This window comes from Leptidea sinapis, chromosome 39 (assembly GCF_905404315.1).
Source record: "Leptidea sinapis chromosome 39, ilLepSina1.1, whole genome shotgun sequence".
NCBI lineage: Eukaryota > Metazoa > Arthropoda > Insecta > Lepidoptera > Pieridae > Leptidea > Leptidea sinapis.
This window is the reverse complement of record NC_066303.1, coordinates 5,501,157-5,517,987: the sequence shown is the minus strand read 5'-3', so window position 1 is coordinate 5,517,987 and position 16,831 is coordinate 5,501,157. Positions and strand designations below refer to the sequence as shown.

At 37.5% G+C, this 16,831-nt stretch overlaps 1 protein-coding gene across 1 annotated transcript in view; it reads left to right on the top strand.

The window, feature by feature from the left end:
• The first annotated feature begins 624 nt into the window (after positions 1 to 624).
• The window catches only part of LOC126976159 (RNA-binding protein 25), a 34,279-nt gene continuing 18,072 nt past the window's right edge, over positions 625 to 16,831 (top strand). The window contains exons 1-8 of the mRNA XM_050824381.1: positions 625 to 985; positions 1,798 to 1,954; positions 5,079 to 5,303; positions 5,684 to 5,863; positions 6,739 to 6,845; positions 10,289 to 10,581; positions 11,667 to 11,783; positions 12,581 to 12,655. Of these exons, the coding sequence (XP_050680338.1) occupies positions 908 to 985; positions 1,798 to 1,954; positions 5,079 to 5,303; positions 5,684 to 5,863; positions 6,739 to 6,845; positions 10,289 to 10,581; positions 11,667 to 11,783; positions 12,581 to 12,655 (1,232 nt within the window). The 5' untranslated portion in view covers positions 625 to 907. The remainder of the gene's footprint in view (positions 986 to 1,797; positions 1,955 to 5,078; positions 5,304 to 5,683; positions 5,864 to 6,738; positions 6,846 to 10,288; positions 10,582 to 11,666; positions 11,784 to 12,580; positions 12,656 to 16,831) is intronic.

Below are 16,831 nucleotides of genomic sequence, written 5' to 3'. Positions count from 1 at the left end.
TCAGAACGGAATTCTCCAAACGGTTTGTGACGGGATGCCATGCAATATATTTTCATATTGTCTATCTGTAAAACAAAAATAGGAAATAAAAGAAGATGCTTTGACCAAGACGCCTGGCTAGGGCCTGGGAAGAGCTTTTTTAACCTTTCCCGATAGTTTATAAGTTTCATGTATATTTTACTTTTTATCTTTATCTAAATGTATTAGAATATCATTGTATCTATTTGTTTCATATGTAAACTGGGTTGCCATTAAAAAAACTTATTATTATTATAATACAAAAATTGTTGTTCCATAAACAATTTTGTCAGTAGTATCTCTTATTACGATTTACAGATAATATATTATCATCATTTTGTTAAAATGTAATGAGAATGTTAAAATTATAATATTTAAAACATTGTCATAATTTGATACGATACATCAATATTTTATAGTAGTACGGTATATCAAGCGTATATCTTTATATAGGTCAGAATATCGTACAGTACTGTACCGATATTACGATATATCCGAATCGGTTAACACTTATGACTTAGTAATCAAATCAATATATTATTACCTACTCTCGGTCACTAGCAGGCTATTTTAGTTTTTAGTCTTTAGAGTTTAGTTTAAAAAAAAATATGTCGGCTACTGAATTATGATATGACTATGGAGAGCGTATCGAGTTGTAGTTTTGTAATTTATACTATGTTAGTTCGTAGACAAATCATTAATGTAAATAATTTTTGTTTATAACTTCTCTCATTGTTAAATCGTAATAAATTCGTATATAGATATAAAAACATATTTATTACCCGACCCAGTGTTTTGAAGGTGTACGCGTCATTGGTGATCGGGCCTGTGTCTAGTTGGGTTATGTTTTATGTTGAATGATTTGGTGATAAATTGAAAAGTTATAACCATGTCATTTCCACCACGGCCGCCAATGGTTCCATACGGAATTGCACCAGGCATGGTCACCATGCCAATGGCTACTCACGTAAGTTTTTATTCGTCTTATATATTAGTATCATAATGCCTCGTATAGCAATTAATCACCTTTTTTCACGGTGTTGCTATCGACCAAACATTGTACATAGAAATTAGTTTAACACAACGCATATCTAGAGAAAACTGAGATTATTAATATACTGTTCATGTTTAGCTACAAATATTTTTAAACTTTATTTTTAGTCAACAATCTGCTAAAATATATCACATAAATAATATGCTCATCACCATACACATTGACAAACTTATAGGGTTGAGATGAACCTATGTATTGTAACAGATTCAATAAACCATTCATGGTTGTCATTTTTGAAAAGATATCAAAACATCAGAGGCAAGGTCTGATCACCAATCACTACCATTAAAATTAGAAAACAAATACTCTAAGCTTGGTGGTCTACTTTAACACATGGGCTAACTTGTGGTATACCTTCCACAGACCCCACAGTAGGAAGAATAGAATAGATGAAAAGGGCAGATCTGTACCTCAAGTATCAAGTAGAGTGTACTCTGGAGGATATACATAACCTTTGACTCAGTAGCTCCTTACCAAAACCTCTTTAGTATATTAAAGTGATAAAAAGTAGATTGTCCACTTTGAGAGCAACACTATTCAAGCCCAAGTAAAGTAATTTGATCTCTTGTTGCACTCGGGCTTGTAATCTAGACTTCTTTACACAACCCGGGATACAGAAAAACCCTCATCATTAATTGTTTGGTCTTTGGTTTTGATTGTTTTGGTTTGGAATTTTACTATTTGATATATCTGTGGTGTGTTAATTGTTGTTGGTCACTCTCCAGATGATGGTTGGCGCCTATGGAGCTAGCAGCATGACTGGTGGCCGGGGTGCACTGCTGCCTGCACCTCCCGCACCCCCAACCAGCCAAGCCAAACCCATGCGCCTCGTCAGACCACAAAATGGGGCAAATGAAGGACCCCCTGTTACTGTTTTTATTGGTAAGTTGCACATTGGCTGCGGTCTCACACATATATTACTTTCACAAGATCTAGACTGGTAATGAGTATTTATTGCAGAACATCCTTCAACCAATCATCATGAAACTTGTTAGAGAATGTGTCAGGCGAGCATACAGCATATTCAAATTCATAATTGTCTTCAAAGTCACGTACAAAATGGTTCAATATGAAGGTAGACATTATGTTATAAGACCCTACAAGGGCACAGTGTAAACAAAATAATATTAGGAAGTAAGTACCACTTATAATGCATAAGTACTTATATTTATTACTATAGTGTTATCTGTATTACATCTAGTTATAACAATAATAACTAATAATATTAAATTTAAATTAAATTTTTTAAGGTATATTTTCTATAAAATAGGCTTCTGTTTGAGATATGTGTACAATTTTTGTATAATTTATATTGATATGGCTGATGATATTTTATCTCAATATTATTAAGTTCTCCCGTGGGTATAAAGCTTTAAATTAAATTAAATTTAGAGGGAAAATGAACAGAAACTGAAATTTATTTTATCATGGTGATGATTTCTTGTTAAATACTACTCTTGTCTACAAAATTTTAACAATTTAAATCCTGAGGGATTAATATAAGTTAAAACATTAACATAAGTTCTGAGGAACTTGTAATAAGAAAGTAATTTATTTACATTATAATTTTAAACTTTATCATTATAATGCAAAATGGATTTTTGAATGAAACTTTAATTAAAAGCTATGATCCATGAAATGATTACATACTCACAAACACAAGTTGGACTTAACATTGTTCTACTGTTTTCAAATAAAGGCTTGTTTTCAATCAATAATAAATAAGTTGTAATACAATTTATTGCATTTTGTTTTATATTCAATAGATCTGTGATCATTAAAATTAGCATTTCTAACACTGTAAGTGGATGTAGTTACATAAAATAATGTTCACAACATCTGCCATCATTAGTACAAGATCTGACTGACTGAGAGACCACCACCTTTTTTTTTCAATATTTCCTTTAAAATTACATAAAATTGTTTAAACAAAATATACTTGCTCACGCTTAACTAGAGAGAGATTAATTTATTAAAGGCATGGCAACCTCTGCCCGAGGCCATTTTTAACAGGCAACTATAGGTTATTGTTAACAGTACCTGAATAAAATAAGCTTCAATTTTGTATTAAAATTTAAAAAAAAACAGATGACTGTAAATTATCAACACAGATTTACCTGTTTAAACTTGGCAACCCTAATGTTGCAGTGACTGAGGGCTGCCAAACATATTTTTTTCAATTATTTACATAATTTCTTCTAAAATTTTGTACAATTTATTCAAAAAAATATATCGTTGCATTAACACCAGAAAATTAATTATACTAAAGTAAATTACAGGCAATTGCGGCCATTTTTTTAAAGACAACCCTAATACATTGCACTCTAAAGGTTCTTTTAAAATTAGTTTTATCAAAAAAACCTGCAGAATAATCGAGTGGTGGGATCTTAGGCTATTAGGACTAAAATTAGGACAACAGTTTTCTTTGTTAAGTATGTACTTCATTTTAAGCTGCTTTTGATAGTTGTCACGGGACTATATAGACCCCTTCGGAGGGTGTGTGATGCTTCAATTGGATTTTTATTGCCAATACGGTGATGTCATTGGCAAGTGTAGCAACTAGCAATAGTGATATCCTCTGTTTTGAATAGGACAGATGTATGAAATGCGTACACAGGTCCAACCAAGCACTGAACCTTGGGGAACACCAGTAGTGAGAATATCGTCCTTATTTTGGAATATGAGTCAGGCTGAATAGAGCTAAGTAACATGAAGATATTGTGTGACAGCTGGCTTTAATATTCCAATGTCAAGGATGCTGAGGCACAGTTTGTTTTCCAATGTTTGTCTGTCACGCATGATGTACCTATGCAGTTGCAGAGTGGTGATGTGTATTTAAAATAAATAGTAATTTTTCAATTAGGTACTAATGATAAAGACTCATTTATTACAAAACAGTTTTCTCACAAATCAAATTATTAGTAATATTTACTAGGCAAGTTCAAATTCTAATTGTTTGATGAATTGTGTTTGAGTACAGGTTCTATAATGTCCTTTTTTTTTGTTTTATTTATCCAGTCTTTTCCTGCAATCTCTATTGTGCCATCAGTTCACCATTTGGTTGATCTTCCAATGCTTTTGCCTAGTATTGGTTCATTCCATCTTGTTTATTTTTATTTTTTTTTAATGCTCAAAGCTCTGAGCCTTTTGTCTTTGAGAGTTTTAATCATTCCCCAGAAAGCACTGTCTTCTATTGGAGTAGGAGAAGAAGACATGAACTGACTTCAATGACTTCAGCAATTTCTTCTGAGTAATTCAAGTGTTTATTCATTCCTCCATTCATTTAGCTTTGTTTTCAAGTTTGTTATATTTCTATTTAAAACTCCTTTTATCGTTGTCTGTGTTGCTTGGCAATAACTGAATTGGCATTTTGTGGTAAATTTTAGCCAGCCAGCCCCTGGGATTAGTTTAGTGAAACTTTCGTGGAATTTTTAATGTCGTCTAATTGTAGAACTGAGACATCAAAAAGAAAATGAGAAGATGTAATATAACTATAACAGTTAAAGCAACATCGTAATGAGTAATAATGCGTGACATCATTTACTATCATTGATTCTTGTCAGTAAACATGACCAATTTTCTAATAGACCAGTGTCGATAATTTTTGAAACCAAAAAAAGTAATAATTGGATGAAACCCATTGGAAATGGAAGAGAATATAACAAAAATGAAAGGAAAAATAAATTACGGGCGATCTGAGGTCCGGAAGTATTAAAGGTGGGGTATAAAACGGTTTATCTCGATTTCCGGCAAAACTACAAGTCCTATGGAAATAAGTCAAATGGCAATATTTTTTCTTTAATTTTTGTTATATTCTCTTACGTTTCCAATGGGTTTCATCCATCCTCAATTTATAATTTTATATCATTAGTGGTTCATTGGTCTTCTACCGAGGGTAGCCAAACGGAACTTGCGAGGAGTCCGTCCTTCTGCAGTCCGTCCGTCAGCGGGCTGCTAATCATTAACCGCAATAGTTAGTTGAACTATGTTCGGTCACGTGTCGCAGGCAACATCTCGGGGCGAGCGCCCGACGCCATGATCCGCGCGTTGCTGAGCGCCTGCGGGCCTCTGGCTAGCTGGAAGCGTGTGAGCACCTTCGGCTTCAGCGAGTTCCCCGGGCCCGAGGCCGCCTTGCGCTGCGTGAGGCTGCTGCACGACCGGCAGCTGGCTGACAAGAAGCTGGTGGCACGCGTCGACGGCAAGATGCAGGCGCTCGTAGACACCTACAAGAGTACGTATCTGTCAGGATACCTGTGTCAGGCAAAACATACAATCGTTACATCATTTTATTTTAATATATTTATTTATACTTTACTGTAAATAACAAACAATTTATAAACACATATTCCTCTCACAAAAACGCAAGCACTCTGTTGAAATCGTCTGCTGTCCATCCGCAAATAAATCACAAGCAGCGTTGGCTTCGAGAAGAGCGTTGGAGAAAGACCTTGGTATCGGTTGGTTGGTGCGCGCCACAATACGATGAGTCGGACTCGCGAACAATCTGTGCCTGCGCCTCGAACACTAATTGTCCGGTACAAAGATTCTACATAGCTGTTGAGCAAACTCGGTGCATCTATATCACCTAATAAATATAATATGTGCCTACAGCGGAGCAACGATCCCGCATCGACGCGGAGGAGGCGAGCGGGGGTGCGTCCGCGGGCGTAGGCGAGGGTTCCTACCTGGACGCCAAGCAGCGCGGCATGGACGAGAGCGCGGAGAAGAACATCGCGCAGATCTACCGCGACTACCAGGAGGATATCAACAACTACGAGATCCTGCAGAAGGGTGAGAGCAGCTGTGTGCAAATACGTTAATGTATATGACGGGACCGGGTTGTCCATTGATGTGGTAGGCGTTGAACACGACAGCTAGTAAAATTTAGGATATTGACTAGAGGACGTCGCTCTCTCAAATCTAAGTCTTTCAAATAGAGTCCAGTCATCGTCCATTAATTTTGGTCTAGGTCAAAAATCTTTAAATAGGTTATTAACGTCATTATTATCTTTCATTAAAACCGTTTTACTACCAAATAGTATGGACCTATTTTAACTTATATGCAAGTGGGACCACAGTAAAAAGGAACGTTGACGATCTTTAAGAAAGCCCATGTCTTACCGACTTGGAAACACCGAGCACGGAAGCACTCATTCCACAGTTTGGTTGTAAATAGACTGTGGAGGAACCGCACTGTGGAGGAACGCCAAAGATCCAGATGTGATATCCAAGCTATTGGCGTGCCTTGCGGTGGTTTAATTCGGCAGAAGGAATTGGAACATAGTATGTTTCCTTCCTTACGCCATACGCGTATACGCGAGATAGATTATTTTTGTTATAAACTAAAATTGTATTATTGGTCCAGTGTTGCCTATCCCCTGGGAAAAGCCTGTTCCAACCTCAAAATATCAATGCGTCTTAAATTTTTGAATTCATCTTACAATTTCTTCGGGGCTCTTACGGCGAAGGAAAATATCGCGAGGAAACAATCTGCGAAACACCAGCGAAAGGGATCAACGGTTGGTCGGCCAACTTGCACTGGGTTCAAAATGGCTTGACCCCAGGACGCTTTCACACACGATATTCGTGAAAAGTTGAGGTCAATTTAGTATTTAATATAAATATTTATGACAGTTAGTATTAATGTTTGTTTGTGGATGTGACAGAGGAGGCTATCTCCAAGACGGCCCGCGTGCTGGAGAGTGCCGACATATCGGAGGAGAAGCGTGACGTCATCCACCGTGAGATTGGCAAGTTCCGCGAGAGCATGAAGGTGAGCGAGAACGCACACACACACACGCACACATGTACGGGCGACCCGCCGCGACCGCACGCCGCTCGATCCAGACGCGCTCTCGACGCTAACTGCTTGATACGTCGCTATTTGAATAGTTTCGTCCCCAACGCGATCCTTGCTCGAATTTTAAACGATAAGCCGCAATGGCAAGTTATTGAAAGTTAAATGTTTGAAGTGGTTTGATAATAGGCAGTGCCAAGTTAATGGTTGGGATCAGGTCTGGTTGAGTAAAGGTAGCGCGTTCGCTGCGGGTCGCTGAGGTTGCGGTTTGCGGCAGGTCGGCGGCGGCTAGCTGCTGATACCGGTGAGTTAACGACGGCGGTGAGTTGTATTCGTCTTATATATACATATATATCTACCACTACCATCCACCTCACTGATAATCAAGTCCACACAATATATAGGAGGGGCGACACTCCTGCGACTGGCATCGCAAGAGGAATGGGCGCGGTGATCGTAACTATTAAATGACCCGCATGCTCGATTGTCTTTCCTACTTCATAATAAACTCTGATGTTTTGCATAAAAGCTTCTTAAATTTATCATGTTTCTTGTACCTCGAAGGTATTCAGAATTTTGTAACACAATATTGCGAATTAAAATACAACGTTGTAAGTAAAAACAGGACAATGATAATATGGCAATAAGTTTACCATGACCGAAGTAACATCTTTTTCAATTAATCCATTTAAACACTTGATACCTGTTTTTCACTTTTTAGCCATCTTCGAATACCGTGTCTTAATTGCAAACCTTCCATTCTCTATCTTCTCTTTCTTATAAGCAATTTGAGATTGTAGTTTCGTACGTTTGTGATTGAAACACAACAGCAATCTTAATTGTATTCGTATTATGAGTGATAGTCTATTGGTTGGCATGCTGTTAAGTTTACGCTTAATATAAGTAATTTCGACTAAACACTCCATATCGATATTAGATACGTTTGAAAAGTATATTCAGTACTAAAAAACCGTCGTTACGGTCCAAGTGCTTGAAGTTGTCTGTTTCTTAGCGTAAGAAATGTAGATGATAAGCGCGCAACGATGAAAAAGAATGAAACTCGATCTCGTCTGTAATACATAAAAATGTTGAAATTATCGAAAGCTATTATTAGTATAATACATTAACAATATATCAGTAAGAGACGCGTGCTCTTTTACAACCTACGCGTAGCTGACAGAATTTCGGTCAATGACCTTAGTGACCTCAGCCAATCAAAATTCAATCTAATTCAAAAAAGGTCATTGTTCGAAATTGTGGCCGGTTCGCGATCGTACGATGCTAAGTATTGTATCGATCTGGAGTGCGGTCGAGGGTCGCACGTCTACATTTGTAAGTTGCGGACGTGTGGCTCGCTCCCGTGCACTGCATTTTCGCACACTTCGCTTACTTCGTAGATAATCGTCAAATGTCACCGTGTCGTGGATAAATTGGATTTATGAAGTGGAACGTAATTCTTGAGTGCAGTAACGGTTATTATCGGTACATACGAAATGTAAGTGCGGAAATGTGTTGCGCGGGAGCACGTAACCTAACGCGGCGGCATCAGCGAGACAACGGCGCGTGACCAGCGCGGGGTGTGACCAAACCCCACCCGACGCGCCCGCGAGCCATGAGGCGCCCTGCGACGCGTAAGTTGAACCGTTCTGTGCGCGCGACTGAGACGAACCGCCGCTTGCAACTGACCAACACACAACACACTCACACACACACACACACACACACACACACACACACACACTGTTTAAATCGAGGTGGTCGTCAAAGACTTTTTCAATTTTCCGTCAAAGGCACAATTAGTATTGCCAAAGATAACGTTTGCTGTCCGTAGCGTTGGCCACGGATAGCTTTGCCAATTTAAGTGTTGCTGTTCGTATCCAATGATAGCATGTTTTCCGCAGTTTTGACCATTGATTGTGTATGAGATAACCTTTAATGATAAGTTCGAGAGAAGTAAAAGTCTTGTAAAAATGATATATTTATAAAACGATAAAATAAACTGATAAATTCGTAAATGATATGTTAATGAGTTACGCGCGGCGTGATTGATCACCGATGACGAACTGCCTGTTTAAATGACCTAAGTTAATGCTTGTGGAGTAAAAGTGCTGAAATAACAAATGTACGTGCGTTGGCCCGTACAGATTGAGATTATTATTCATTCTAATCGAGTTTTTTTTGATCAGTGGTGACAACTACCTCGAAGTGAACGGTATTTGGTAAGATGAGAACCCATGGCGTTATTTCCCTTCAAATTGATTCCTTTAGAATTCTTTTTGATGTCATTTCTAATATACTAGATACTACTACTCTACTTATTATTAGATATGGACAGGAAATTTAAACCAGCAATACCCGTTCTTAAATAAATAGATATTATTTTACATAGAACAAGAGCAAACTGTACAGAATTCATTTGAACCGTCATTTATAAAAATTAATCATGGAAAATCGTTGGTCGGGCTTTTTTGATTTATTCAGGTTCATTCAAAGATTGTATACTTAAGGATTTTTTTGCAGCCAAAATATATGATATCCGACCGCAAAGGATTTTCTCTCTTGATTCTTTCTTTTTTGGGAAATACTCACACATGTGTCAATAGATGTTGTTTTTATAAAAAAAGGGAACTACTTCCTCCATCTTGAACATGCTTTGCTTTTTTAAAGTTTTTTTTAAATACTGCACCGAACAATAATCCCTGCAAATAACAAACTATGTTTTTTTTTACCAATTACCTACATACACTGTGGATAACTTTATTGTAAAACGTCAGTCAATATCACAATACAATTAATTTTCAAATGACATAATTAACAATTCATAGGTTTTTAATACACCTACACTTTTCATTCACCAAGCTCCGTTCGTTGAAGCTCACACACACGTGTGTGCGGCTCTATATTGCTCGTCAGCACACAATCATCAAGTGAATCCTTCTGCCACTCTCTCACCACCTTCCTCTGGTTTCTCTATCACCTCGGCCGCGAACTAATGTCCGCAGAATAATTTCTATCTCAGATAAATATTTCTACCGATATACCATCGTTCGGTATGGGTAGTAGTCAACTTAAGTCTGCAAATTATTCTAAGTCCACTATATAACAGTTTAAATAAGATATTTTTTTTTTATATCTGTTAGTAAGTTTAAAAGTTGTTCTTCTATAATACAATTACAAAAGTTGTTTCAGTAGGGCTCCATATTGTTTTGTGGAGAATTAATCACACTGTGGGTGATAATGGCAGATGATATTGCATGCGGCAGGTTATTTTATAATTCATTTGAAATAAAAAATGATTTGAGCCGCGATAGTGTGAGAGCGTGGCAGATGATCATGTTTTGTTGATGAATTAATTATTAGTCGACGAGGGTGTGACCCGTGCGTATGAGAGGCCCGTACATTGAGCTGTTCTTGTGCAGGAAGAGGCCCACGTGGTGGGGGGGCGACGTAAGAAAGACTCGAAGGAGGACAAGACAGAGCGTGAGAGGGAGAAGGAGAAAGATAAAGACAGGGACAGGGAGCGAGACAAGGACAAGGAGAGAGACAAGGACAAGGAGAGGGACCGAGAACGTGAGCGCGATAGGGATCGGGAAAGAGAAAGGGACCGCGAGCGGGAACGGGAGCGGGAACGGGAGCGCGAGCGGGACCGCGACAAAGAGCGAGACAGAGATCGCGATAAGTCCGTATCTCGAAGACGGAGAAGTGTGTCCAGGTTGGTATTTCTCTTAACTTTTAACGTTCCATCGGTCCAGATGTACCAATTGAAAATTACAATAGAACTAGCTGACACAGCAACCGTTGTATTGCCATATAAAGTAAGGAAAAAAAATTCAATCATTAAAATTTTTGTGAAATAAAAAATAGATGACGACTGATTCTCAGACAGAGATATCGCACAAAGTTTATCGTACTACAATAATCATTATGTGGATGGAATAGAATAAGTATTAATATCGCGGTACAAAAATAGGTGTTGATCGTAGACGGGTGAAAATTTGAAAAGTTGTATGTGTTTTTTAATGCTGATTCATAATAAAATGAAAAAATAAAAAAAATGACAAATAATAAAAAAAAGTATTTCGGGGTAGGTGACCCTTATCATTTAGGGGTATGAAAAATAGATGTTGGCCGATTCTCAGACCTACCCAAATTTTCAAACAAATTGGTTAAGCCGTTTCGAAGGATGATAACATCGTTTGATAACAAACATCGGGACACGAGAATTTTATATATAAGATAAAAGTCTGTTAAATTCTGTACAAATAAAAAAAAGGACAATGGGATGTTGGCATACAAAAGTTAACGGAAAAAAGGGGCGGGGACTTCAGTCTCTATCAGCCGCCGACGTGATAGTGAAGTACGCAAAATTTTTGCCTTTTTTTTCGAAGTTTTACCCAAAATTTGGTAGATTCCTATTTTTATAATACATGTAGATAATATTTCCAAGACATTAAAATTGTATGAAATATAGTTTTTGCTGATATAAATTCGACTTGAAATAAGAGTCCATTTTAATTTAATAAGAACTTTATCATGCCGGACATTAAGGTTTGCCGCGTGTCCGTCACCAGCGTCCTTTAACGCTGTACATCTGAATCTTCGGTGAAACGCCTCTCCTTACTACTTACTCTTACTTCTCCCAGGTAATGCTCTGCGCTCTTTCTTCTATATCGCCGTCCTTCAGATCATCAGTGACAACATGGCCTACATATTTATTATATAATACATTCATAACAAGTATTTTATTAATTTTAAATACTTTTGATACGATAGTCTAGTAAATGTTTGTTGTTACAGAAGTAAAGATCGTGATCGGGAGCGGGAGCGAGAAAGAGAACGCGAGGAGAGGGAGAAGGAGCGTGAGAGAGAGAGGGAGAGGGAAAGAGAGAAGGAGCGGGAGCGGGAGAGGGAAAGGTAATGTATATTTATGTATATGTGTGATTGTCTATAACAACATCAAAATCCGATCTCTCTGTACAATGAAAGCACACATAGCAAAGATTTTAGGAATTGTTTTCCGTTTGTTTTTCTTTGTTTATTAGCGCACTGCTGTTCTTTTTATTTCAAAAAAGAATTTAAATCCATTTTTTGTCATTCGGACTGGTTTCTTTATTTTATTAATATTAAACTCTTACAGTATACATAACGCGATGATGATACTACGCAGTTTAAAAGCTTTATCGCTGTGTATCAACTGTACAATAAAGAGGATGGTAGACAAGATGCCAACCTACATGAAGAATATTGCCATATACTAACACGATTTTTTTTTCTAAAACATGTTTAGATTTTCTTATAGCTTTTGCTGTAATTAAGAACAATAAATAGACTATATTTAATTATAATCGTAATTCGAATAACAAACTTGAAGTAATTTTAAATTATTTTAAAACATTTCTTAGAATTTATAATTTTACATAGAAGTTATAAATTTATTTAATTAAAAATGTCAAATGAAAGAAGTGTTCTGTAACTGCTCGTACATTTAAACGTTTCTCTCGGGATCCAATGCGATATTGTACGCAGAAAAAGTCGCGGCCATAACCTAGTTATTAAATAAACCAAGTTGACAATTTGTATCATGATTGTTGGACTCTTTCCAGGTAGATACATTTTAATATAATGGGATTCTCATTTAACATTGATACCATAGCTGTGCTCGTATTAATATGTGTTTATAAACTCGTGACACTAATTTAGCCAACTTGCAGAGAGGCGCGCGAGAGAGAGCGGGAACGAGAGGCTCGCGAGAGGGAGAGAGAGAGGGAGCAGCGGGAGAGGGAGCGGTGAGTCACGAGTTTCAATGTTGCTGTGTAGTGAGTTAAATAAATGACACCGGGAAGAGATATTTGTGATTTTAACATCTGGATCCGGCCTACGCGTGCTGTTATTTGTAAGTGATAAGATAGAAATAGCAGCCAGCAGTCATTGACACTGAACAAACATTCCGGTCTGGTGATGGGCTACGTTCTGCTCTCTTACCCAGTTCCCCATCACCTACCGTGTCTGTTCATTACGATTATGCAAGTCGTAAGGAAATTACCTCAAAAAAGATACCAATACACGTTATTTGTCATTCTTTGTATATGCAGACATAAAATATGTATGTTCTTCTAATTGTAAGTTCGATTAATAATCTGGCCAAGAAAGACGATACACTAGGACCGAAGACAAAATTACCGACTTTGCCTGCCTTTTACCTTAAGAAATACTCCTTTATAATACTTCTACAAAGCGCAGGTCCGGCTTAATGGAGTGTTTCTGTCATCTCTGGTCTGGTGCGCACCAGTATCAGCTCGAACCACTTGACCGTGTGAATGTGTGTTTTGAATCGATAAATGTCCACAAATCGTTTCTATTTATTGGAATTAATTACACTCTATTTTACATTTTTTTTATATTTATTATTATACATTACATTCATTCGATAAAAAATGTTAATATGGAGAATTATTATTAGGTTGGACCAGGAGTATTTATTTTACATAATTCTTTATCCTCTATATATTCTAATCGTATAGTAGGCTTTTTGAATAAGGTGTCCTGTACTTTTCCCGGGGCGTAAAAAGAATAGGGGAGTCCCAGGCCCATGGGTGTCGTAAGAGGCGACTAAGGGCTTTTTAGAAGTGGGAGAGTCACGCTGCCGTCTTTTGACGTCAGCACAATCGGGCCAGACTCGTGTGGGTTAATTACCACACTCGCACAGAATACCGGCGTGAAGTAGCGGCCTAGTGCCTCTATGTTTCGCATAGGTTAATGTCGAGGACCGGTGGCCAAATCGCCCGTGCGAAGTCTAAGCACGTCGTCAAAATCGGCGAGCAGCTTTCCAGTCTATATATATTTTTTTTAATTTAGAAGGAGTTAGACATGTAATACTATTATATTATTTTAAAAGATAATCGATTAATTCTGTGATTGCCTGTCAATATTATTATCTAATGTTGTGTCGTCTGCGAAAACAACAATCTCACATTGGCAAATCATTAAAGTAGATGAGGAATAAGAAAGGTCCTAGGATTGAACCCTGAGGCACGCCCATCCGCATTGCAGCTCCTTGTGAATGCACATTATTACTTAGGTACTCATTTCTGAGTTTCTGAGAACAAAAGACACAGATTTTTATATGAGTTGACTTAATTGTAAGATGTATTGGCTTGTAAAAATCAAGATTTAGAAAAACGATTAATATATGACACCATATTAATATAAGTGTTATTTAAAATGTTTGTTTTTGTTTTTCTCGCAGTTCTCCGCTTGTTTTATGTTTTGTATAACTAGATTAGAAAGAGTTATAGCTATAAATGATGCAATATAATAATGAACATTCTAACAATCATATTATTCGACTAACCCGCCTCTTACTATCATTGTTCTTTGTTATTAGGCTGCATTTACTGTACGTCAGCGCTGACCGTCGGTTGAGCGTAGCGCGTACCATACACGCTGATCTTGTTGCGTTTAGTGCTCAGCTGACAGCAAACTTGATTGCGTGTGTACAGTTGCGAACAAAAAGGAATACTTTCTAAACCTCTTTGATATGTAATTTTTATAACGCAAACGATTACGGAATAAATGACGGAGAAGATATCATGTTTACCCAATTATTATAGAGCGACAAATTGAATAAAACAATTAAACAATATATTAGAAATTGTCAGAACACGATTTTTGATGACGATGTTACACACGCGCGTAGTCGGTCGCTCGGTTGCCATAGCGCTTCAGCGCACCGTCGGTTCTTCGTCAGCAATTCATTAGCTCTGGCTAGTGTTTTCGTTGTTATAGCTATGCTCGACCGACGTCAGCGCTGATCGTCGGTCGAGCACTAAATGCAGCATTAGACCAGGGCTGACCAGCCTTTGAAAATGGTAAAAAGTGAAAAAGAAATAATAGTAGGATGAAACCCATTGGAAAAGGAAAATAATATAATAAAAAATTTATGGAAAAATTATTTTCAACACACTTGGTCGTAAAGTGGGCCCTTACATATATAAGGGCCATAAACCGAACTATAACACACACGTACATAATAATGTTACGCAGATTTATCCCTATGAAGTTAAGTCAGTCCCTAACTGCAAATTATACGAGAGTAAATAGAGCATATTCAATTTAACCGGGTAATACAGATTTTTTGTAACATCAATGAGGTTTTATGCCGCTGAAAAACCATTTATATTTTTGGATTGAATAAATGTGTCCCAAGTTAAGACGAATATTAGTTTGGAAAACATATATAGCGCTATATATTATAGCTACTTCTGTGGCGTACATAGTGTGTGTCCCTGCATGAGTCACGCGGCATGGAGCTAACGAAAGAGTGTTTAACGTGACCGACGATATTAATGATACTAGTGTTGATTTAACACTTAATCCACTGTTAAAAGTGAGCTAACTGAATAACATAATCCATATTAGACTCTGTTACCGGTTCTAGATCTTTTATTTATTTTTTACTAGCTGACCCGACAGACGTTGTTCTGTATATAATAAATAAAATAATGTTTTTATATAAATTTGTCTATAATATATCATAACATAAAAAATTACTTCGTAAAATATGCACCCTGCTGTCGTAATGAAATTGTTTCACAGCAGAACTGTCAAACCGTGCGTCAATAAATTCTCTCATAGAAATTATGTATGGACACATCAAAGGAAAAACAAATTTGTTGTTTTTATTTAATTTAGCAGCATTTTCCTATTTATTCACCTTTTAAACCTTCTATGGACAAAAAATCCAAGACCTAAATTTGCCAAATCGGTCCAGCCGTTCTCGAGTTTTAGCGAGACTAACGAACAGCAATTCATTTTTATATAAATAGATTGTATTCTCGACTTTGAATTATTATAATTAAACGAAACATAGTAATACTAGGTTTATAACGCCAACCCTTAAATGGTTGTGAGTACACGCGAAAACACAAACTGAACGTGAACTGTGGGAGATTCATAAATTTTGACATCAGTTCAATTCGAACGAAGGCGGGGTGGATTTCTAGTAGCACCATAAAACTGTTGGCCATTTTGCTTATCGTAAAATATCGGTAAACCTACATCTTGTGCAGCGATAGTGGTCAGTAGTTGCGATCGTCGTGCGTCGTGCGTGCGGTGTTGTATGTGGTACATGTTTGTAGGCCAGTTTTGAATAAGAACATTCTGCAGAATAAAGACGGAATTCAATCAACGGCATTGAACTAACTACATTAACTATGAACAAGAACGATAAGGATCACATGCTGTTGTGTTATTAATAAGTCAGTTGTTAAAAAGTTAATACCTCTAGCGCTATGAACAGTTATATTATAATTTTCTGGTGCCCGCAATCAACATCCCTATCCCCAAGAAAAAACTGATAGTTGTGAGACTATGGTCCTACCGTTAGAAGTGAAAAGATAAAAGTTAGCTTCACAAATTGTAAATAATTTTTACTAAATTTTTATACTAATAATTTCATTTATTCCGTATTTACATGTAAAATAAAAAATATAAATTTTCATATTTTTGTTAAATACGTGACGTATTCCACGTTGGCTCGAGCCTACTTTAGCCGAACGAGCGTCACATAACCGAGCGGTATGGCTCACTCTCATTCAATCCACAAAATACCTCAGCGCACCTAAAGAGTCGCGCACAGCTGCTACATGTTAAAAGCTCTTTCTGTCTGTCATGTTGAAACAATTTGCTGATTCCTGAACGTTAGAAAGTGGTGCTTGTTGTGCTCGAAGTAGTGAAGTGTGGTGAGAGAGTGGCCCGTGGCGTACGGCACACTGAGAGGTGTATTGCGAGGCACAGGTGCACCAAGTGCCAACCTAGAACCGTGAACAGTTCAGCAGACAAATGCTATGTGCGGCTCCACGGACGCTACATCTGCACCCCTACATTCGCACGCGACACGAGATCGCGGCGGCTGCGCGGCCCACCGCGATCCGGTGAGTCACCACACCATGAACTGGAACACT